Source organism: Salvelinus namaycush, chromosome 25, assembly GCF_016432855.1.
Source record: "Salvelinus namaycush isolate Seneca chromosome 25, SaNama_1.0, whole genome shotgun sequence".
NCBI lineage: Eukaryota > Metazoa > Chordata > Actinopteri > Salmoniformes > Salmonidae > Salvelinus > Salvelinus namaycush.
The window spans coordinates 25,985,134-26,012,014 of NC_052331.1; the positions used below are offsets into that span (position 1 = coordinate 25,985,134).

At 45.5% G+C, this 26,881-nt stretch overlaps 1 protein-coding gene across 2 annotated transcripts in view; it reads left to right on the plus strand.

The window, feature by feature from the left end:
* LOC120020402 (enhancer of polycomb homolog 1-like) overlaps positions 1-26,881 on the plus strand; it is a 51,878-nt gene that overhangs the window by 22,717 nt on the left and 2,280 nt on the right. For both annotated transcript variants that reach the window (XM_038964032.1, XM_038964031.1), the window contains 11 exons: positions 5,270-5,426; positions 7,239-7,384; positions 7,714-7,920; positions 9,093-9,241; positions 9,605-9,761; positions 10,037-10,201; positions 10,471-10,560; positions 12,692-12,840; positions 13,055-13,419; positions 26,292-26,416; positions 26,592-26,733. In XM_038964032.1, the coding sequence (XP_038819960.1) occupies positions 5,291-5,426; positions 7,239-7,384; positions 7,714-7,920; positions 9,093-9,241; positions 9,605-9,761; positions 10,037-10,201; positions 10,471-10,560; positions 12,692-12,840; positions 13,055-13,419; positions 26,292-26,416; positions 26,592-26,733 (1,831 nt within the window). In that variant the 5' untranslated portion in view covers positions 5,270-5,290. The remainder of the gene's footprint in view (positions 1-5,269; positions 5,427-7,238; positions 7,385-7,713; positions 7,921-9,092; positions 9,242-9,604; positions 9,762-10,036; positions 10,202-10,470; positions 10,561-12,691; positions 12,841-13,054; positions 13,420-26,291; positions 26,417-26,591; positions 26,734-26,881) is intronic.

A 26,881-nucleotide genomic window follows, 5' to 3' on the forward strand; every position in this document is an offset into this window, starting at 1 on the left:
AAAAAAAAGCTATCTGTGACCGACAATGCATATCTGTATTCCCAGTCATGTAAAATCCATAGATTAGGGCCAAAGAATTGACTGATTTCCTTATGAACTGTAACTCAGTAAAATCTTTGCAATTGTTGCTTCTTTATATTTTTGTAAATTGTAATTAACAACTTTGGCTTGCTTATATAGGCTAGAGCAGGTACTACCTTTTTGCTGAAATGGGTGCGAGAGGGATGTTTCGAACGTGGCTCGCACTTTCATGACGTGCTGAAACCCCCTATTCTCAACCACCGAGAATGGGCCGATAAACACCTATCGCGCTTGTAATTTTTTTGGCACGGTCAGAATCGACTGCGAAAAGCTGCTTGAATGCTGAGGAGACGAAGTTGTCTCTCTGCGTTTCTGTCTTGCTTCGGTGGTAGGAATAGTGGGGTGATTTCGGTGTCAACATGTTTGAGGTGTTGGCAGCTGCATAGGCTATTGAACAGTGGTGACGTACTGTTAACGTTTCATCCATAACTCTCTGTCCATCGCCGTTGAAATCTACTGGGAAGCCAAAATGTTCCCAAACTAGAGATTTAAACAGGGGAGGAGAATCGTTCTGGTTTATCAACCCCACCACTCACCATATTGAGATAAAAATGGCTGCATTAGGCTTTTAAGAATGAATCTGGATCAGTGAAATAAATGGCAAACTGCAATTCAAAGACCAGAGTTGCAAACACTTGTTGATATTCTGATCTTTGTGGCAATTGATATCTGGCATTGAAATACTTTAATCTCTAGAGAAGACGTGTTAAAGGTCATATGAGCCAAGACCCCCCCCCCCCAATACTCAACTGGTGGACCAAATCTGGACCCAGAACGTGGTCAGTATGGACCGCAGGTTGGGTTTCGACCCCTGGTGTCATATAAACACACATAAGACATGGAAGAATGTGTAGAATTGCAGAAAAATCGCTTTTAAAACGTCAAATATATATATACTCCATGTTAAATGTGTAGAATTGTGGGAAATTTGCTTTAACCTCTAACGAGTCTCCCTCCCGGATCCAGGATCCTACTCATCAAAAAAGCTGACTAGCATAGCCTAGCCTAACGCGACAGGGTTATTAAACTGCAAAATGTTCTCTGTGCCAAGAAGAGGGGTGTGAACTGTTTTTTGGGTGGGGTGCATGGGTTGTGAGGTGGGCATTTACTACGCCGTTTTAATTACATTATCCATCTGGATCTTTGCCACTTAGGAAATTTGTGTGGCTGGACCTTCTCAAATAGTACTTGAGTACCCCTGGCCTATACGATATCCAAAAACAAATAGCAATACACTAAATTCATACATTTTCTGTTTTCAATTGTAAACATAATACCACACATTTTTCCAAAGTAGTCAATAATGTTGCTGTGCATTTCCAATGAAATCAAGGCATTAGAATATACCAAAGGGCTTACGCTGGTTTTTGTAAACTTCTCTGGGAAATGTGGGACGCTAACGTCCCACTTGGCCAAAAGCCAGTAAAAATACAGAGTGCCAAATTCAAATAAATTACTATTAAAAATCCAACTTTCATGAAATCACACATGAAATACACCAAATTAAAGCTACACTTGTTGTGAATCCAGCCAACATGTCTGATTTCAAAAAGGATTTACGGTGAAAGCACACAACGATTATGTTAGGTCAGTACATAGCCACAGAAAAACAGAGCCATTCTTCCAGCCAAAGAGAGGAGTAACAAAAAGCAGAAATAGAGAGAAAATTAATCACTAAACTTTGATCTTCATCAGATGACACTCATAGGACTTCATGTTACACAATACATGTATGTTTTGTTCGGTAAAGTTCATATTTATATCCAAAAATCTGAGTTTAGGCGGGACGCTACTGTCTCACTTGGCCAAAAGCCAGAGAAAATGCAGAGTGCCATATTCAAATAAATTATTATAAAAATCAAACTTTCATTAAATCACACATGAAAGATACCAAATTAAAGCTACACTGGTTGTGAATCCAGCCAACATGTCAGAATTCAAATAGGCTTTTCGGCGAAAGCAAACGATGCTATTATCTGAGGCTAGCACCATAGTAAACAAAGAGAAGCATATTTCAACCCTGCAGGCGCGACTCAAAACGCAGAAATAAAAATATAATTCATGCCTTACCTTTGACGAGCTTCTGTTGTTGGCACGCCAATATGTCCCATAAACATCACAAATGGTCATTTTTGTTCGATTAATTCCGTCGATTTGGCGCGTTTGATCCAGAAAAACACCTGTTCCAACTTGAGCAACGTGACTACAAAGTATCGCAAAGGTTACCTGTAAACTTTGCCAAAACATTTCAAACTACTTTTGTAATACAACTTTAGGTATTTTTTTACGTAAATAATCGATCAAATTGAAGACGGGATGATCTGTGTTCAATACAGGATTATAACAAACTGTAGCTAGCTTTCTGGTCACGCGCCTCAAACAGTACACAAGTGACCCTCGTTGAAGATGGCCGTACTTCATTACACAAAGGAAAAACCCTCAACCAATTTTTAAAGACTGTTGACGACCAGTGGAAGCGGTAGGAACTGCAAGAAGGTCAATTAGAAACCTGGATTCCCAAAGAAAATCCATTGAAAAGAGTGACCTCAAAAAAAATTAAACTGAATGGTTTGTCCTCAGCTAAAAAAGTTCTGTTGTACTCAGACATGATTCAAACAGTTTTAGAAACTTTAGTGTTTTCTGTCCAAATCTACTAATAATATGCATATCTTATCTTCTAGGGATGAGTAGCTGGCAGTTGAATTTAGGTATGCTTTTATTCCAAACGTGAAAATGCTGCCCCCTATCTTAGAGAAGTTAAGCAAAATGCGCCTGCGCGGGTCTAATGCTGCATACAGAGCACTCGGCTCACTCACCCTCCACGCACTGTAGGCTACAATACCCTGAGTTTCATTTTCATTGAATCATACATGGTTGTTTTTCTGGCCTAAAATACATTAGTTCATAAGGTCAGAATATTGTGTGTGTGTGTGTAGCCTACAGAAGTTTGGTCAGTTCTACCATTAATGCAAAAATATTCGGATCAGGTAAAAAGCAGACATTGGTAAGAGACCAGTCTTTGTGGAATCTAGCGCCGACTACATTGATTCGCCCAAGGTCAATACTTCAGAAATGTTTAGTTATGAAATGCCCACCTTGTACCTGTTTGTCCTCTGTAGTTGCTTGCACATCTTTGTTTTCTGAAATCCATACTTTTTCAATAATTATTCATCAAATACCAGTACCGACTGTTTCCTTGTTGAGATTCAATTGGCGCATTTGCTCGGCGTTGCCATCTTAGAGCAACAGCAATGAGCAAACAGTCGGTGGTTGCCTGGCGGGCTACTTTTTCTATTTGGCTGACTACTCAATGTGCTTGTGGAAAACATTGCAATGGGATTATTATTATTATTTTTTAATTACTTTAAATAATTTTTATTGGCGAAAAGCTGGCTTTTACCGGCTAATGGAAACCCTGTTCCACTGGTGGTTTGTAGTGATTTGAGATGACAGTCATTATTTGTTGCTGTAAAGTGCATAATCTGCCAGGTGCCTGGTCCAAACTATCCCCCAGACTTTGAAACCGAAGAATAGGAATTTTTTGTTACGAAACTGGTATGAGTTAACTTCTCTAGGGTAAGGGGCCAGCATTCGGAATTTTGGATGAAAAGCATGCCCAAATTAAACTGCCTGCTTCTCGGACCCAGAAGATATGATATGCATATAACTGGTAGATTTGGATAGAAAAAACTCTAAAGTTTCCAAAACTGTTAATATAGTGTCTGTGAGTATAACAGAACTGATTTGGCAGGCGAAAACCTGAGAATAATCCATTCGTGAAGTAGTTTTTTTTTGTAGTTTTCTATTCAATGCCATTACAGTATCCATTGACTTAGGACTCAAATTGCAGTTCCAATGCCTTCTACTAGATGTCAACAGTCTTTAGAAATTGTTTCAGGCTTGTATTCTGAAAAATAAGGAAGTAAGAGCAGTCTGAATGAGTGGACCCTAAAGTGTCACAGCGCTTTTTCATGAGCGCGACCGAGAGAGTGCCTTTCTTGTTTACCTTTCATATTGACGTTATTGTCCGGTTGAAATATTATCGATTATTTAGGCTAAAAACAACCTGAGGATTGAATATAAACATCGTTTGACATGATTCTATGAACTTTACGGATACAATTTGGATTTTTGTCTGCCTGTTTTGACTGTGTTTGAGCCTGTGGATTACTGAAGAAAATGCGCGAACAAAACTGAGGTTTTTGGATATAAAGATACTTTATTGAACAAAAGGAACATTTATTGAGTAAATGAATGTCTGCTGAGTGCAACCATATGAAGATCATCAAAGGTAAGGGATTCATTTTATCTCTTTCTGAATTGTGTAACTGTTCTACTTGGCTGGTTACTGTTTGTAATGATTTGTCTGCTGGGCTATCTTCTCAAATAATCGTACGGTATGCTTTCGCCGTAAAGCATTTTTAAAATCTGACACCGTGGTTGGATTCACAAGAAGTTGATCTTTAAACCTATGTAAAATATGTTTTGTTTTCTGAATTTTTATAATGAGTATTTCTGTATTTGAATTTGGCGGCCAGCAGTTTCACTGGCTGTTGAAGAGGTGGGACGCTAACGTCTCACGTACCCAAGAGAGGTTAAGCCTACATATTGCCTTGGATATAAAGTGTACTTGGGTTTTGCACCTGGGGAATAGCATAGTAAATCGGTGACTGACAACCATTCCAGCACTTTTACCCTGGCCTTGCCAAGTCCTGCTGTTTTATTTTCCATTTTCCAGTCCTTTGTTTGAGAGTACTAGTTAAACCATCACCTAAAAACTCTGAAGGTGATTGTTTCTATCAGTAATGATTTGACCCTTGGTTTGTTCCTAGCCTCAAGGATAAGATGGCAGTCTGTCACAGTGCTTGAGATTCACTCTGACTTATGTACTCCACTCTAGGCGTCAATTTCCTCAAGTTCCAGCTGACCCTGTCAATTTACCTATTAAAGGGGTCTGACTTGATTGTTAAATCCTGGGCAGAGGTATGTTCATTCATTTGACCTCTACTCCTCTCTGTGGTCCTGTGTGGCACAGTTGATAGAGCATGGTGACTGCAATACCAGGATCGAGGGTTTGTTTCCCGCTGGGACCACCCATATGAAAATGTTTGCACGCATGATTGTAAATCGCTTCAGATAAAAAGCGTCTGCTGAATGTGTTGATTATTATTAAGATCTCTTTCTCTAGGAACACCATCTCCAGAGGGCCATGTCGGCTCAGTCGGTGTATGGAGAGAAACACAATATGGTCATCCCCGTCCCGGAGGCAGACGGCAACATCGCCTACTACGAGTCCCTCTACCCCGGGGAGTTCAAGATGCCAAAGCAGCTTATTCACATACAGCGTGAGTAGTGGACCTGGCTGCAAGGCTCTAGTACCCTATACTACCGCTCAATCCCAAATCGACCCAAACACCTTCCCTATGCACTTTGGGAAATCTGACAGGATTTGATTGATATAAGTAATATGATGAATCTTCCACCTAGCTGATCAGAACTGTTTCCATATTGATTGCAGCTGGCAGACCCTCTTAGACCTCCAAGTCCCTAGGACGTTGGGTCTAGGTGTCCATTTGGGATTTGGTCGTACCTCCTCAGCTTGGTTTATGGAGAGGTGTTGATAACATCTGTGTATGTGGGTTATCTGTTGCTAGGCAATGGACTGATGAGTAGTTTTTATGCCCTGATATCAGGAGCTGGTGGCAGTTTCATGAACCAATTCATATTGAAGGAGAGCCAATCTATATACAATCTCGAAGTCAACTGTCAATAGTAAAATGTTGTTTGAGTGAACCTGAATCCAGAAAATGAAAGGTCAAGTTGCTTCTGTCGACTCCTCCTCCCCACCACTCTATGGCAAGCAGTTTTGTTGGTAGTAGTTGGGACTTGTAAGGCATAATTCTCAAGCGTTGTGGGATCTAGCCTTAGTAGTAATTTAGTAGGCCTAATCCTCTCGTACATGAATCATACTATTTGTTATTGCTCAAGATAAGAGCTCAGCTAAATGTTATATCCTGGGCTTTTGTCATTATTGTCCGATGTGAGATGGGCCTGGGAAATGCCAGGGAACTCTCAATATAATCAAGATACTTAGGTGCCGATTCGATAATGTGCTTTGATGTTCCCAACATATTGCTCACCAGATGTTCCAAACATATTGCTCACCATATGTCTGCTGCAGAGAGGAAAGACTAAAACTAGTTTTGATCAGTCAGGGAAATAAGTTCTGAAAAGTTGTTGTTGCTACCTACAGTAGCAAAACAATTGTTAGAGTCAAATATCTATATCCTCCCAAAATAATATTGGAATGTAACTTAATTTTTTCACCACAACTTTTTCTGTGTCATTATAGCTAGGCAATTGCGTTAATTCACGTTACCTTGTTAGTAGAAGCTGCCGAAAACGCAATCTAACATGATTGGAATTGAATTGATTTAAATGAAGGTGTGTTTGTTTTGGATTCAGGGTTGTCATCCGTTTTGGGCTTTGAAAGCTCAATTTAAATGCAGTTGCCAAGATGCTGCCATGAAGTTTCTCTGGCTCGATTTGCTGAACCGACCAAATGTAAATGAATTACTTTACCCCAATCAATACAACCATTGCTTTAGTCAGAATTGAAATACTAGTAGCTTGAAACATAAGTCAGAATTATGTCAAACTGGGAAGATGGACTAGAAGGTCTCCCGTATCCCGTAATAGGAAAGGGGAGCATCCAGCTCTTTTGAACTGTTGGAATGGAATTGCATTGGCTTAAGCACCAGGCTACTGTGATGCTACTACGTTAGCATGTGTGCTCAGTGGTAACAGGAGAGCTACACTGGGGCGTCATGGACGCTTAGCTTTTGCAGGCGTGGGCAGATCTTATGAGTTCTCCAGTGTGAGCCGCATGCCAAATTGTTGAAAATAGAACCAGAGTGTAAATTTACTAGGTTGCTGTAGACATCAATTGTTTCATTAACAATCAATCAACCATATTAGCAAACATATTTAATTTCAAACTTCACATTTCTCTAGTATAGACTATGTATCGTCATGAACAATATCAGCAAAGTACCTGTGAAAATGATCGGTATGGTCTGTCTAACTTTAGATTCGTCATCCCAGCTCTACTCCATTCTCATGTCTGAAGTTCTCACCTCTCCCTCTCTCACCTGTAGCTTTCACCCTGGACACGGAGCAGCCGGACTATGACCTGGACACAGAAGACGAGGTGTTTGTGAACAAGCTAAAGAAGAAGATGGAGATCACCTTCCTGCAGTTTGAGGAGATGGTCGACCGTCTGGAGAAAGGCAGTGGGCAGCAGGTAAGTCTTGGAATCTGCATCCCAAATGGCACGCTATTCCCTACATATAGTGTACTACTTTTGACGGGAGCCCTAAGTGCCTTGGTCAAAAATAGTGCACTACACAGGGAAACGGGTGCCATTTGATGAGAGAAAAGGGAGTAGCCTACAATGGGCAGTCATAGCATCAGACTAGCATCCTGTCCGGGGGGTGTACTGTCTTGCACACCAAGCTGTGTCATGCTACAGAAACCAGAAATTGTTACTCTACAATCAGGGGATCAGACCAGAGACCCTGCTGCCTACCAAATGTGACCCCCTGCTCCTCCCTCACCTCTTCCCCCGATCAGGCGGTGAGCCTGCAGGAGGCCAAGCTGCTGTTGAAGGAGGATGACGAGCTGATCAAGGAAGTGTTTGACTATTGGACCAGGAAGAGGAAAAACGGCAAGCACAGCACGCTGCACCCCACTGTGAAGCAGGAGAAGAGGGACGGCTCCAGCACCTCAGACCCCTACGTGGCCTTTCGCAGGAGGACAGAGAAGATGCAGACCAGAAAGGTAGGATCCCACCTCTAGACCAGGGCAAATAACATTTTATTTGTCACATGCGCCAAATACAACAGGTGTAGACCTTACTGTGAAATGTTTACTTACAAGCCCTAACCAACAATGCAGTTAAAAAAATATATTATAATATAGATATCAAATAATTAAAGAGCAGCAGTAAAATAACAATAGCGAGGCTATATACAGGGGGTACCGGTACAGAGTCAATGTGTGGTGGCAGTGGTTAGTCGAGGTAATATGTACATGTGTAGGTAGAGTTATTAAAGTGACTATGCATAGATAATAACAGAGTAGCAGCACTGTAAGAGAGAGGGGGGGGCAGCAATGCAAATAGTCTGGGTAGCCATTTGATGAAATGTTCAGGAGTCTTATGGCTTGGGGGTAGAAGCCTCTTGGACCTAGAATTGCTGCTCCGTTACCGCTTGCCGTGCGGTAGCAGAGAGAACAGTCTATGACTAGGGTGGCTGGAGTCTGACAATTTATGGCCTTCCTCTGACACCGCCTGGTATAGTGGTCCTGGATGGCAGAAAGCTTGGCCCCAGTGATTTACTGGGCCGTTCGCACACTACCCTCTGTAGTGCCTTGCGGTCAGAGGCCGAGCAGTTGCCATACCAGGCAGTGATGCAACCAGACAGGATGCTCTCGATGGTGCAGCTGTAGGACCCTTTGACGATCTGATGACCCATACCAAATCTTTTCAGTCTCCTGAGGGGGAATAGGTTTTGTCGTGCTCTCTTCACGAATGTCTTGGTGTGTTTGGACCATGATAGTTTGTTGGTGATGTGGACACCAAGGATCTTGAAGCTCTCAACCTGCTCCACTACAGCCCCGTCGACGAGAATGGGGGCGTGCTCGGTCCTCCTTTTCCTGTAGTCCACAATCATCTCCTTTGTCTTGATCACATTGAGGGAGAGGTTGTTATCCTGGCACCGCACGGCCAGGTCTCTGACAATATTATAAGGGGTAGTTGACACGATTTCCGTACACAGATAAAGCCTAGTCCTGGTCAATAGAAATTCCTGTTGAGCATAGTTTTTAGTTTAGGACTAGGCTGGAAACTGACCACAAGTGTGTGTGTACCACTACGCATTTCAACTAATTATAGGCTTACCCTAGGTTATTGACAGCAGATTAGTCAATTAATGGTGAAATTGCCCCTTCAGAACCGTAAGAACGAGGAGGCTGGGTATGAGAAGATGCTGAAACTGCGGCGGGACCTGAGCCGTGCCGTCACCATCCTGGAGATGATCAAGAGGAGGGAGAAGAGCAAGAGAGAGCTGCTGCACCTCACCCTGGAGATCGTAGAGAAGAGGTGGGTACTACTCATAGATGTAATGTAGTTTAAGTCATGTTGCTAGGATGACAGTCATCTTAGTCTGGACAACTTTTATTCTGGAAACTGAATAAATGTGGAAAAATATTGTATACAACAATGCATTTGTCGATATCTGCTTGGGTATATATGTTTGCTAGCTATCTAGCCAGCTTGTCAACCATTAATTAGGCCTATAGGATCTCTGTTACTACTGTAGTGGAATGGTTGGGATCTGTTTAAGAGACTAGATTTGGTCTTCTGTTGCAAAACAGTGTTTTGATTGTCTGGTGATTTGATTGAGATCCAGTTGAGTTATTCAAATGGTTGATTATAACTTGACTTTGACCGTTGCCCTTCCAGGAACGTTATGTCAGACTTCGGTGGTGAAATCATGGCTGAAGTGCTGGCTCAGCGAGCTCTGGCCAAGCCTGCCCATATTATTCCCCTGGCGCCGCTGACCAACAGCAACCAGTACAGACATCAGGACCACATGGACCTCAAGGAGTACAAGTCCAAGGTGTGTGTGTGTGTGAGTTAGAGAGAGAAAAAAGAGGTTGATCTCTCATTGGCCCGTATTCACATAGTGTCTCGTAATAGGAGTGCTGCTGATCTAGGGTCAGTTTTGCCTTTTGGATCACAATGGAGAAAGTGACCTGATCCTAGATCAGCATCTCTACTCAGAGATACTTTATGAGTACGGGCCAATGACTCAAAGGTTTTTTCCTGCTTCCCCCCCAAAAAAAATTGCTAGCAAGTGAGTGACGGATTGAAATGTCTGTCCTTCCCTTCTAGCCGGAGAAGACTGAGGTTGTCAGGCAGAAGAGGAAGTATGAGAGGAAGCCTAAAGTCTTACCCCTGTCAGCTGCTGCCCCTCACTACTCTGGCCCCTCTGTGTTCAACGCTAAGGACGTCCACCAGTATGACTTCCCCAGCTCAGATGATGAGCTGCACTCCCAGGTAGGCAGAGCGGTTAGACATGGGTCTAGGGGTCCATTTGGGACACAAACCCAACGTCCTATGCACTTGGAGATCTGAGAGGATTTGATTAGTATAAGCAATATGGTGAGACTTCCACCTAGCCTATCAGAGGGCAAGATGGAGCTATGACCATATTATTGTCATCAAGTGCTTAGGGTGGGATTGGGCCTTGGACATCTGTGGGGGAAACTTCTTTATTTGGTCATAATGTCATTTTGGTGACCTGTGACTGCTCTCCCTCTCTCTAGATGCACTCAGGCTCCTCAGAAGCTGAGGAGGAGAATGACCCAGATGGTTCCTTTTCATTCCGAAGGAAAGTAGGCTGTCAATATTATGCTGTGAGTATAAATGACTCCATCTGATAACTTTATTGTACATTTACACAATTAATTTTGTACCCAATATCTGTACATTATACACTATATGACAAAAAGCTCGTTGAACATCTCATTCCAAAATCATGGGCATTAATATGGAGTTGGTCCCCCCCCCTTTACTGCTGTAACAGCCTCCACTCTTCTGGGAAGGCTTTACACTAGATGTTGGAACTAGGGATGCACGATATATCGGTGAACAAATCAGAATCGGGCGATATTAGCTAAAAATGCCAACATCGTTCTGGTGTCTAGTTTAACGCGGATGTTAAAAACCGATGTCAAAGCTACCGTGCATACCTATATAACGTAGGTACATGACGTAATAACGCCACGTAAAAGTTTGCACTACACGTGCAACACAGCATTCCTAACCTAGCCCACACAATGTCTGCTGTGTGGGTTGAGCAGTCATTTGAAAGAGTAAGAACATATTAGCAAGACAACTCAGACGAAATCCAGTAAAGCCAAGATAATGAAGTTCATTGCCCTTGACAATCAACCGTTCTCTGTCGTGGGTGATGTTGGCTTTCGCAGACTGGTCGAGCACCGGTGCACACCGGTGCTCAACGCGGTATTGTAAACACATCGTTCGTGGCTGGTGTTTGCAGACTTTTTTTGTACAGCTTTGGCAGTGCTACTGTATCTTTTTTGACGAGCAATCGGCATTCCATAGAAATCCTGGTTGAGAATGAAACGACTGAACGAAACAGCACAGCAAGTAAGTGAAAGTAATACGTATATTGATTATGTTTTACTGGTAATGGGGGCATGTGTAAATGCCAACAAAATAACTTTTTGGTGTGTGTAACCTTTATTTAACTAGGCAAGTCAGTTAAGAACAAATTCTTATTTACAATGACGGCCTGGACGATGCTGGGCCAATTGTGCGCTGCCGTATGGGACTCCCAATCACAGCCTGGATTCGAACCAGTGTCTGTCAAGCCTTTTACACTGAGATGCAGTTCCTTAGTCCGCTGTGTGTGTGTGTGTAACTATTTAACTGTACTAGAATGCTTAAAAGGCCGCAAACATTTTAAATATCTGTTATCGGTATAATTGTTTTTGGCGTGAAAAATATCGGATATCGCTATCGGCCAAAAATGTCATATCGGTGCATCACTAGTTGGAACATTGCTGCAGGGACTTGTTTCCATTCAGTCATAAGAGCATTACTGAGGTCGGACACTACTGATGGGCAATAGGCCTGGCTCGCAGTCAGCATTCCAATTCATCACAAAGGTGTTCGATGGGGTTGAGGTCAGGGCTCTGTGCAGTCCAGTCAAGTTCTTCCACACCGATCTCGGCAAACCATTTCTGTATGGACCTCACTTTGTGCACGGGGGCATTGTCATTCTGAAACAGGAAACGTCCTTCCCCAAGTTGGAAGCACAGAATCATCTAGAATGTCATTGTATGCTGTAGCGTTAAGATTTCCCTTCACTAGAACTAAGTGGCCTAGCCCGAACCATAAACAGCCCCAGACCATTATTCCTTATGTGGCATACCACTTCGCGGCTGAGCCGTTGTTTCTCCTAGACGTTTCCACTTCACAATAACAGCACTTACAGTTGACCGGGACAGCTCTAGCAGGGCAGACATTTGATGAACTGACTTGTTGGAAAGGTGGCATCCTATGACGGAGCAACGTTAAGTCACTGAGCTCTTCAGTTAGGCCATTCTACTGGCAATATTTGTATATGGAGGTTACATGGCTGTCTGCTTGATTTTATTCAACTGTCAACAACGGGTGTTGACAAATCGAGTCAACTGATTTGTAGGGGTGTCCACATACTTTTGTGTGTATATGTGTTTAATTCAAAACAAAATGCAGGAAATTGAACACACACGTAATCATATTGTCCCTGTGGCATTCTGTCATGGCCATGTATTGTAACTTGCATTATAAATAATATATGACATTTAGCAGATGCTTTTATCCAAGACTTGTTAGTCATGAGTGCATCATGTTTTTACGTGTGGGTGGTCCCGGGAATCGAGCCCACTATCTTGGCGTTATAAGCGCCATGCTCTACTGAGCTAGAGACCATGTCTAAAACTTGTCTAATGGCTCCTCCTGTGTCTGTCTCACTAGTCTCGGTTGGACCACGGCGGCAGCTGGCCGTGGGTCAGTCCGTCAGAGGGAGGTCTGGGAGACCCTCGTTACCGCTACTGCCTCACCACCCTCACCGTGCCACCACGCTGCCTTGGCATGGCACGACGCCGCCTGGGACGGGGGGGCAGGTAGGTTACAAGGGGCAATCTGGGATTCAAACGGAGTGTTGCCCCCGCCACTGTTTTGGTAAACAGCTGAGTGATGGGGGCAGGACAAATATAACCACTCTCCAATTCATATTAAGATCTGTTGATCTGTTGAGATCAATTTAATAGTTTTCTGGGACCAATGGCATGAATGCCTTGCTAACAGAAGGACTTAACCCTGTTCTCTCTCCCTCAGGGTTTTGCTGGACAGGGCGCACACAGACTTTGACAATGTATTTCATGGGCTGGACTCGGAAATGCTTGACCTGCCTGCCCACTCTCCAGTCACAGACAAGTTTGCTAGTACCTCACAAACAAATACCTCGGACAGAACCTCTTCTTATTCTTCCTCTTCTGCGGACCTCAGTCGGATACTGTTGAACATTAAGTCGAGCCGATGGAGGCACTTTAGGCCCCGGACACTATCACTACACGACGAGGACAACACAGTCACAGATCCTTTGTTCAGGAGGCTGGGCAGGGGCCAGAGTCGCATCACCTCTACCCTGTCTGGCACCACTGGCACCCTGAGAGGAGCTGGCCCCACGGCCCCCACAGCTGGTGAGTAGGGCCTGAGGTTATAGGTTTATCTGCATGCGCACGCACGCCGTTCCATAGACGAGCACACAGTCCACGACTATATACACACACCATTCCATAGACAAGCACACAGTCCACGTCTATACACACACACACACACACACACACACAGTCCACGTCTATACACACACACACACACACACACACACACAGTCCATGTCTATACACACACACACACACACACACACACACACACACACACACACAGTCCACGTCTATACACACACACACACACACACACACACACACACAGTCCACGTCTATACACACACACACACACACACAGTCCACGTCTATACACACACACACACATAATGGGCAATATCGTTACCCATTATAAAGGTCACACCTTTTACTGGCAACAGGATGTACCCCCACTCTGAATATTCCACTGATTAACTCAGTGTACTTTCACAAAGTGCAATGGCACTGGGACAAAACCCATTTCAATACCCTGAACTAACACACTGGAACCACAGTATGTATCGTCGGATAAGGGCAACACATCAGACAATATAAACGACTGCGCCGCACCAGTATCTAAGGATTTTAACCGGACGCTGAGACGCTTCGTCATTCGCTAGGGACACCAACCCCTCAAATGAACGGTTCATAACTGCGGTCGGGGACTGACACTTTCAAACTACAGTTATCCTGAGGCACCTGTTTAGTTTCAGACCTCACAACCGTACGAGTTAGACCAACACCTGTTGGCGGCTTGGCACGAAGAGGCATCCCTTGTTTGCGTTTTAGCAGGAAGCAATCGTTAATCATATGTTCCACCTTATGGCAATAGAAACAGGGACGCTCATTTTTCTGGCGTGCTTGATGTACTGCTGGCCGACTAGTACTAAAAGTAGGCAATTCAGTGGCTCTACTCTCAGTATGAGCCGAAAACACGCTCTTGTGCGTCAACACAAACAGCGTCTGCCAACACAGACGCTTCTGACAGGGGAGATATTTTCTGTTCGTTTAGGTAAACTACAATGCGTTCGGGTAAGCAATTTTTAAACTCTTCCAACAAGATTAACTCACGGAGAGAGTTGAAATCAGTTACCTTGCTAGCAGCATGCCATTTATCAAACAGATTTCCCTTGTCTCTAGCAAATTCCACATAAGTCTTACTAGATGACTTTCTATGAGACCTAAATCTCTGTCGGTATGCCTCAGGCACAAGCTCATAGGCGTGAAAAACAGTAGCTTTGATCACCTCATAATTCAAACTGTCTTCAAGAGGTAGAGCTGACAAAACACCTGTTATCTGACATGTGGCATGTCCGACAGCGTGCGCACACACCACACACCACACACCACACACCACACACCACACACCACACACCACACACCACACACCACACACACGTCTATATACACACACACAGTCCACGTCTATATACACACACACAGTCCACGTCTATATACACACGCGCACACACACACAGTCCACGTCTATACACACACACACACACACACACACACACACACACACACACACACAGTCCACGTCTATATACACACACACACACACACACACACACACACAGTCCACGTCTATATACACACACACACACACACACACACACACACACAGTCCACGTCTATACACACACACACACACAGTCCACGTCTATATACACACACACACACACACAGTCCACGTCTATATACACACACACACACACACAGTCCACGTCTATATACACACACACACACAGTCCACGTCTATATACACACGCACACACACACAGGCACGTCTACACACGCACACACACACAGGCACGTCTACACACGCGCGCACACACACAGTCCACGTCTATATACACACACAGTCCACGTCTATATACACACACACACACACACACACACACACACACACACACACACACACACAGTCCACGTCTACACACACACACACACACACACACACACACACACACACAGTCCACGTCTACACACACACACACACACAGTCCACGTCTACACACACACACACACACACACAGTCCACGTCTACACACACACACACACAGTCCACGTCTACACACACACACACACAGTCCACGTCTACACACACACACAGTCCACGTCTACACACACACACACACACACACACAGTCCACGTCTACACACACACACACACACACACACACACACAGTCCACGTCTACACACACACACACACACACACACAGTCCACGTCTACACACACACACACACACACACACAGTCCACGTCTACACACACACACACACACACACAGTCCACGTCTACACACACACACACACACACACACACTCAGTCCACGTCTACACACACACACACACACACACAGTCCACGTCTACACACACACACACACACACAGTCCACGTCTACACACACACACACACACACAGTCCACGTCTACACACACACACACACACAGTCCACGTCTACACACACACACACACACAGTCCACGTCTATACACACACACACACACACACACAGTCCACGTCTACACACACACACACACACAGTCCACGTCTACACACACACACACACACACACACAGTCCACGTCTACACACACACACACACACAGTCCACGTCTACACACACACACACACACACAGTCCACGTCTACACACACACACACACACAGTCCACGTCTACACACACACACACACACACACACAGTCCACGTCTACACACACACACACACACAGTCCACGTCTACACACACACACACACACACAGTCCACGTCTACACACACACACACACACACACACACACAGTCCACGTCTACACACACACACACACACACACACACAGTCCACGTCTACACACACACACACACACACACACAGTCCACGTCTACACACACACACACACACACACAGTCCACGTCTACACACACACACACACACACACACAGTCCACGTCTACACACACACACACACACACACACACAGTCCACGTCTACACACACAACACACACACACACACACAGTCCACGTCTACACACACACACACACACACACACACACAGTCCACGTCTACACACACACACACACACACACACACACAGTCCACGTCTACACACACAACACACACACACACAGTCCACGTCTACACACACACACACACACACACAGTCCACGTCTACACACACACACACACACACACACAGTCCACGTCTACACACACACACACACACAGTCCACGTCTACACACACACACACACACACACACACACACACACACACACACACAGTCCACGTCTACACACACACACACACAGTCCACGTCTACACACACACACACACACACACACACACACAGTCCACGTCTACACACACACACACACACACACACACACACACACACAGTCCACGTCTACACACACACACACACACACAGTCCACGTCTACACACACACACACACACACACACAGTCCACGTCTACACACACACACACACACACAGTCCACGTCTACACACACACACACACACACACAGTCCACGTCTACACACACACACACACACACACACACACACACAGTCCACGTCTACACACACACACACACACACACACACACACACAGTCCACGTCTACACACACACACACACACACACACACACACAGTCCACGTCTACACACACACACACACACACACACACACAGTCCACGTCTACACACACACACACACACACAGTCCACGTCTACACACACACACACACACACACACAGTCCACGTCTACACACACACACACACACACACACACACACACACACACACACACACACACAGTCCACGTCTACACACACACACACACACACACACAGTCCACGTCTACACACACACACACACACACACACACACAGTCCACGTCTACACACACACACACACACACACACAGTCCACGTCTACACACACACACACACACACACACACAGTCCACGTCTACACACACACACACACACACACACAGTCCACGTCTACACACACACACACACACACACACACAGTCCACGTCTACACACACACACACACACACACACAGTCCACGTCTACACACACACACACAGTCCACGTCTACACACACACACACACACACACACACACACAGTCCACGTCTATACACACACACACACAGTCCACGTCTACACACACACACACACACACACACACACACAGTCCACGTCTACACACACACACACAGTCCAAGTCTACACACACACACACACACACACACACAGTCCACGTCTACACACACACACACACACACACAGTCCACGTCTACACACACACACACACACACACACACACAGTCCACGTCTACACACACACACACACACACAGTCCACGTCTACACACACACACAGTCCACGTCTACACACACACAACACACACACACAGTCCACGTCTACACACACACACACACACACACAGTCCACGTCTACACACACACACACACACACAGTCCACGTCTACACACACACACACACACACAGTCCACGTCTACACACACACACACACACACAGTCCACGTCTACACACACACACACACACACAGTCCACGTCTACACACACACACACACACACACACACAGTCCACGTCTACACACACACACACACACACACAGTCCACGTCTACACACACACACACACACAGTCCACGTCTACACACACACACAGTCCACGTCTACACACACACACACACACACACACACACACACACACACAGTCCACGTCTACACACACACACACACACACAGTCCACGTCTACACACACACACACACACACAGTCCACGTCTACACACACACACACACAGTCCACGTCTACACACACACACACACACACACACACACACAGTCCACGTCTACACACACACACACACACAGTCCACGTCTACACACACACACACACACACACACACAGTCCACGTCTACACACACACACACACACACACACACACACACACAGTCCACGTCTACACACACACACACACACAATCCACGTCTACACACACACACACACACACACACACAGTCCACGTCTACACACACACACACACACACACACACAGTCCACGTCTACACACACACACACACACACACACACACACAGTCCACGTCTACACACACACACACACACACAGTCCACGTCTACACACACCTACACACACACACACACACACACAGTCCACGTCTACACACACACACACACACACAGTCCACGTCTACACACACACACACACACACACACACAGTCCACGTCTACACACACACACACACACACACACAGTCCACGTCTACACACACACACACACAGTCCACATCTACACACACACACACACACAGTCCACGTCTACACACACACACACACACACACACACACACACACACAGTCCACGTCTACACACACACACACACACACACACACACACACAGTCCACGTCTACACACACACACACAGTCCACGTCTAGACACACACACACACACACACAGTCCACGTCTAGACACACACACACACACACACAGTCCACGTCTAGACACACACACACACACACAGTCCACGTCTACACACACACACACAGTCCACGTCTACACACACACACACACACACACAGTCCACGTCTACACACACACACACACACACACACACACACACAGTCCACGTCTAGACACACACACACACACACAGTCCACGTCTACACACACACACACACACACAGTCCACGTCTACACACACACACACACACACAGTCCACGTCTACACACACACACACACACACACAGTCCACGTCTACACACACACACACAGTCCACGTCTACACACACACACACAGTCCACGTCTACACACACACACACACACACACACAGTCCACGTCTACACACACACACACACACACACAGTCCACGTCTACACACACACACACACACACACACACAGTCCACGTCACACACACACACACACACACAGTCCACGTCACACACACACACACACACACACACACAGTCCACGTCTACACACACACACACACAGTCCACGTCTACACACACACACACAGTCCACGTCTACACACACACACACACACAGTCCACGTCTACACACACACACACACACACACAGTCCACGTCTACACACACACACAGTCCACGTCTACACACACACACACACACAGTCCACGTCTACACACACACACACAGTCCACGTCTACACACACACACACACACACACACACACACACAGTCCACGTCTACACACACACACACAGTCCACGTCTACACACACACACACACACACACAGTCCACGTCACACACACACACACACACACACACAGTCCACGTCTACACACACACACACACACACACAGTCCACGTCTACACACACACACACAGTCCACGTCTACACACACACACACACAGTCCACGTCTACACACACACACACACACACACAGTCCACGTCTACACACACACACACAGTCCACGTCTACACACACACACACACACAGTCCACGTCTACACACACACACACACACACACAGTCCACGTCTACACACACACACACACACACAGTCCACGTCTACACACACACACACACACACAGTCCACGTCTACACACACACACACACACAGTCCACGTCTACACACACACACACACAGTCCACGTCTACACACACACACACACAGTCCACGTCTACACACACACACACAGTCCACGTCTACACACACACACACACACAGTCCACGTCTACACACACACACACACACACACAGTCCACGTCTACACACACACACACAGTCCACGTCTACACACACACACACACACACACACACACACAGTCCACGTCTACACACACACACACACAGTCCACGTCTACACACACACACACAGTCCACGTCTACACACACACACACACAGTCCACGTCTACACACACACACACACAGTCCACGTCTACACACACACACACACAGTCCACGTCTACACACACACACACACAGTCCACGTCTACACACACACACACACAGTCCACGTCTACACACACACACACAGTCCACGTCTACACACAACACACACACAGTCCACGTCTACACACACACACACACACACAGTCCACGTCTACACACACACACACACACACAGTCCACGTCTACACACACACACACACACACACAGTCCACGTCTACACACACACACACACACACAGTCCACGTCTACACACACACACACACACACACAGTCCACGTCTACACACACAGTCCACGTCTACACACACACACACACAGTCCACGTCTACACACAGTACTAGCTCAAGTCACTGAATCATGTTTTTTTTTTAACTAGCTATATAAAAAAAGGAGCGACCCTGACTTTGGTAGGTGTTTTAGAAAGGCAATTGGGAAAGTCTAGAAGCATGAAATTATTGAAGTCATTGTGTTGGATTGATTCTTTCCCTGCCACCCCTGCTTTTTTGCTGCTGATGGTCTACTTCCCGAATGGCAACCTATTCTCTATATAGTGCACTAGGACCCATAGGGTCTGGTCAAAAGTAGTCCACTATATAGGGGGACATTTGGGACACACCCTTAGTTGACCACAGTAATAGATTGTCTCTTGTTCCTTTCGTGGTAGGGACAAGGTTATAATGAATGATCAATTTCCTTTCTTCATGACTGACATTTGAATGGCTGTGATGTTGGGCATTCATGTGGCATGGCCTTTCCCAGTCAATAAAACATGTGTGATCCAGGACCTCTTCCAGGCGGTGTCAGAAGAAGCCTATAAAAATTGCCATACTCCAGCCACCCAAGTCATAGACTGCTCTCTCTGCTACTGCATTGCAAGCGGTATTTATTTTTTTATCTAACTAGGCAAGTCAGTTAAAAACAAATTCTTATTTACAATGACGAACCCGGACGATGCTCGGCCAATTGTGCGCCACCCTATGGGACTCGCAATTGCCTTTAGCCAGCAGCATACCACCCTGCATACCACTACTGGCTTGCTTCTGAAGCTAAGCAGGGTTGGTCCTGGTCAGTCCCTGGATGGGAGACCAGATGCTGCTGGAAGTGGTGTTGGAGGGCCAGTAGGAGGCACTCTTTCCTCTGGTCTAAAAAATATCCCAATGCCCCAGGGCAGTGATTGGGGACACTGCCCTGTGTAGGGTGCCGTCTTTCGGATGGGACGTTAAACGGGTGTCCTGACTCTCTGAGGTCATTAAAGATCCCATGGCACTTATCGTAAGAGTAGGGGTGTTAACCCCGGTGTCCTGGCTAAATTCCCAATCTGGCCCTCAAACCATCATGGTCACCTAATAATCCCCAGTTTACAATTGGCTCATTCATCCCCCTCCTCTCCCCTGTAACTATTCCCCAGGTCGTTGCTGCAAATGAGAACGTGTTCTCAGTCAACTTACCTGGTAAAATAACGGTAAATAATAATCACGGCCGGATGTGATGCAGCCTGGATTCGACCCAGGTACTGTAGTAACGCCTCTTGCACTGAGATGCAATGCCTTAGACCGGAGTGCCAATTTCAGGATCAAAATGCTCCTGATCAGCTTCTACACCCCCCCAAGCCATAAGACTGCTGAACAGCTGATCAAATGGCTAACCGGACTATTTGCACACGTGTATTGATGCCTCACACACTCACTTTCATACTTCACATAGGCTGCTGCTACTCTGTTTATTATCCATCCTGATTGCCTAGTCACTTTTACCCCTACCTACATGTATACTGAACAAAAATATGAATGCAGCATGTAAAGTGTTGATCACAAATGTTCTATATGCACAAAAAGCTTATTTCTTTCAAATATTGTAGACAAATTTGTTTATCCCTGTTAGTGAGCATTTCTCCTTTGCCAAGATTATCCATCCACCTGACAGGTATCAAGAAGCTGATTAAACAGCATGATCATTTTGTGATACAATGCCACAGACGTCTCAAGTTGAGGGAGCGTGCAATTGACATGCTGACTGCAGGAATGTCCACCAGAGCTGTTACCAGATAATTGAATGGTAATTTCTCTATCATAAGCCGTCTCAACGTCGTTTTAGAGAATTTGGCAGTACGTCCAACCGGCCTCCCAACCGCAGACCACGTGTAACCACGCCAGCCTAGGACCTCCACATCCGGCTTCACTTGTGGGATCGTCTGGGGTGGTGAGGAGGAAGGGCTTGGCTCCCCAGTGGGTGGGCCCAGTCATGTGAAATCCATAGATGCGGGCCTAATGAATTTTTCAATTGACTGATTTCCTTATGAACTGTAACTCAGTAAAATTGCTAATTGTTGCGTTTATTTTTGTTCATTATACATATTACCTCCACTACCTCGTACCCCTGCACATTGACTCGGTACCGGTACTCCTTGTGTTAGGTAGGTTGGCCTCCTGATCCTAACCCCATTGGCCATGGCTCCTCTAAGGGTCAGTGCTGAGAGGACAGAGCACATGCACTCACCATCCAGTCTCAGCTCTGAGATGAGGGGGTGCCTCAGTGGGAGTTAAAGCCAGGAGATGGTAGATGTCCAGAAAATACCACTGCTGAGATCTGATTGAATGACCTACAGCCAGGCCCTGTCTTCTGCCCTCTGTCCTTCCCCTAGTCCCTGGCTATCACGTCCCACACAAGCACCATCCCAAACTGCACCCTATTACCTAGTTAGTGTTTGTCTGGGCCTTGGTTAAAAGTAGTACACTATATGCAAAAGGTAACATTTTGGTTCCAACTGCGCAGCTCCCCCGGGACTGCCAGTCAGAAGAAATATCAGAGAAGCACGAGATTGAACTTCCTGGAGTTTTCCCCCTTGCCTGTGGAAATCTAACATAATAAAACAATCCCCATCAAAATCCATCTGTTTAAGCTAGAGATATTTTATTACATGGGCTGCGTCTCAATCACCACATCCGCCAATATCGCCCTTCCGCATAGAGTGATGTTTATCAGACCGTGAGACAATTGGTCTTCTCACAAAATGGTGTGTGGTGTCCAAACGGTTTGGCCTAAACCATTATGACCCCTATAGAAAGAGGACTCATGAATACGATGGTGTGCTCCTTTTTGCTCTTGGACGCCCACAAGATTTGTCTGAAGTCTGTACAGCCTTTTATGCCAATTTCTGTCTGTAGCAGCCTCAAGACTTGTCTGACGGTCCCGGTGCCATTTTGAAAAATGAATGGAAGTGTATATACAGGGATATTTTGTTACGTTACAGCCTTATTCTAAAATAGATTTGTTTTAAATCCTCAATCTACACACACTAACCTATAATGACAAAGCAAAAAAACTGATACCACATTTACATTAGTATTCAGACCCTTTACTCAGTACTTTGTTTAAGTACCTTTTGGCAGTGATTACAGCCTCAAGTCTTCTTGTGTATGACGCTACAAGTTTGGCACAGCTGTATTTGGAATTTCTCCCATTCTTCTCTGTAGATCCTCTCAAGCTCTGTCAGGTTGGATGGGGAGCGTCGCTGCACAGCTATTTTCAGGTCTCTCCAGAGATGTTCTATTGGGTTCAAGTCCGGGCTCTGGCTGGGCCACTCAAGGACATTCAGAGACTTGTCCCGAAGTCACTCCTGCATTGTCTTGGCTGTGTGCTTAGGGTCGTTGTCCTGCTGGAAGGTGAACCTTCACCTCAGTCTGACATCCTGTGCGCTCTGGATTTCATCAAGGATCTCTGTACTTTGCTCCGTTCAGCTTTACCTCGATCCTGATTAGTCTCCCAGTCCCTGCCGCTGAAGAACATCCCCACAGCATGATGCTGCCACCACCATGCTTCACCATAGGGATGGAATTGGCCAGGTGATGAGCGGTGCCAGGTTTCCTCCAGACATGACGCTTGGCATTCAGGCCAAAGAGTTCAATCTCGGTTTCATCAGACCAGAGAATCTTGTTTCTCATGGTCTGAGAGGCTGTCATGTGCCTTTTACAGAGGAGTTGCTTCTGTCTGGCCACACTACCATTAAGGCCTGATTGGTGGAGTGCTGCAGGGATTGTTGCATGGTTGTCCTTCTGGAAGGTTCTTCCATCTCCACAGAGGAACTCTGGAGCTCTGTCAGAGTGGCCATCGGGTTCTTGACCAAGGCCCTTCTCTCCTGATTGTTCAGTTTGGCCGGGCGACCAGCTCTAGGAAGAGTCTTGGTGGTTCCAAACTTCTTCCATTTAAGAATGGAGGCCTCTCTCTTCTTGGGGACCTTCAATGCTGCATGATGTTTTTGGTACCCTTCCCCAGATCTGTGCCTCGACACAATCCTGTCTTGGAGCTCTACAAATCCTTCGACCTTATTGCTTGGTTTTTGCTCTGACATACACTGTCAACTGTGGGACCTTATATAGACAGGTGTGTGTGCCTTTCCAAATCATGTCCCATCAATTGAATTTACCACAGTTGGACTCCAATCAAGTTGTAGAAACATCTCAAAGATGATCAATGGAAACAGGATGCACTTGAGCTAAATTGAGTCTCATAGCAAAGGGTTGTGTAGATTGAGTAAACTTTTTAAAATGTTTTATCCACTTTATTTTCTAAATGCACTGTACTTAAAAATATTGTTTCCTTATTTTTTTCATATATAGGACAGACACGTCAGAACAAACTTTAGATTTTGGGGGGAATATGTTATTCAATGCGTTTCTATTGGCTGACAGCTGTAATGCCAAATTCAATGTTTCATCCAATAATCTTTTGATACCTTAAGGGGTCTTAAAATTCAAAATCAAATATAAATAATCCTTGGTATGACCATCTTAAAACAATTCCTTATGTTAGTGGCTAATATTGCGTTGGTTCTAAGCTTTCAATGCAACATTCCAGAAACAAAAGGAACTGTGCAAAACTATGGAAGATATTTTGTTGTAGGCAGAACACATCGGAGTAGGATTCTATTGCATTGACAGTCATAACTCAGGCCCGTACTCTACACAGATCGGTGTAGAGTAACCAATCAGAGCTGCAGTTGGCCTATATGCAAATAGACCATTGCCATAATGCATCTGTGCCATTCACTTTGAACTGGACTGTTTACAGTATGAGTAGTCGTGAGTAGATGCAGCTCTTGCTTTCAAAACAAGCGCATGTAGCGACGTGGGCACATTTGTTCATATCCTTTACTAGGTAGGGAGTTAAAAGCCCAGTTATAGCTAATTTGTAGTCAGCAATGGGGCAGTGATTGCTTCTTACAAGAGTACAGAACATGTACATTTCTAGACCTATGTGAAAAGTGAGTTGGGTAGAGAGCTTTTTTTTGTTCTTAAACAGGCAGTGTTGTATTTTGAGACTAGCTTGAATAAGCTAAGTGGCCAATGGGCACAGGGTAGCATCATTTCTGATTTCTTTGTAATAATGGTATGGGAATACTAATGCATTTTATTTTGTGAAGTGGTTTCTTGCATCAAACAACACATTTTCAGTCACCACCTTGTCTGAAGGACAAGTGGATAAACCGGTTAATGTCAAGCCCTGCATGGTTTCATGGAATATAGGCCTACATTGAACACCACACATTGGCTGCTACTATAGGCTGAGTGATAGAACACCTATTTCCATGTTATGGGACGCATTCCCCATTTGTTTTTTTGATGGTAGGTTTACATTATGATCATCCACAGTAGCCTACTTGACCACTGTCTGAAACTCTAACTTAAAGCGGGTTCAGGGTCACAGTAAACGCACGCTGGAAGTTGCACAACGTTCAAGTTTGTGCTCAGCAGACCTGAAATTTGCACAGTGACAAAAAGGTTGGACGGAAAATTGGTTGCACCCCATATTGATGTGGCCGATCCGTATGACCGGTTCTTTTTTTTCTCTCTCTCTCTCTCTGTTTCTCCTGCAGCTTTCACCGCCCAACAATACCAGCAGCATCAGGAGCAGCTGGCCTTGATGCAGAAACAGCAGCTCGAGCAGATCCAACAGCAGCAACAAGCCAACAGCGCCTCCTCCACTGCCAACAGCACACAGGTTAGCCTGCTCTCTGACCTGGGCTGTTCAGTATTCGATTACTGATCTAGGAGGGACCTGATCCTAGATCTGCACTCCTACTCTTGAGATGCATGTTACATATAGCTCCTCTCGCTGTCCATCTCAGGTAGTCTCTTCAGTTTTGTGTTAATAAGTTCTTGTCCCCCTCTTCCAGGTTTTGGTCTCCAAGATGTTAGATTCTGCCAGTGCCCAGTTTGCTGCAACTGCCCTGGTGACCACAGACCAGCTGCTGGCCTTGAAGACTAAGGATGAGGAAGGGCCAGGCAGTGGGATCAACGGGGTCCTTTCACCTTCAGGTAACATTGACTGCACCAAAGTGTTTGTATTAAAAGAAGAGCTTGAAAGGAAAGAGAAACTCGCACATTGCTTTTGAGGGTGTTACTTTGGACTTTGAAAACTGACCAATGCCATAAGGCCGGTATGTAACCAATGTCAATCCGGTAA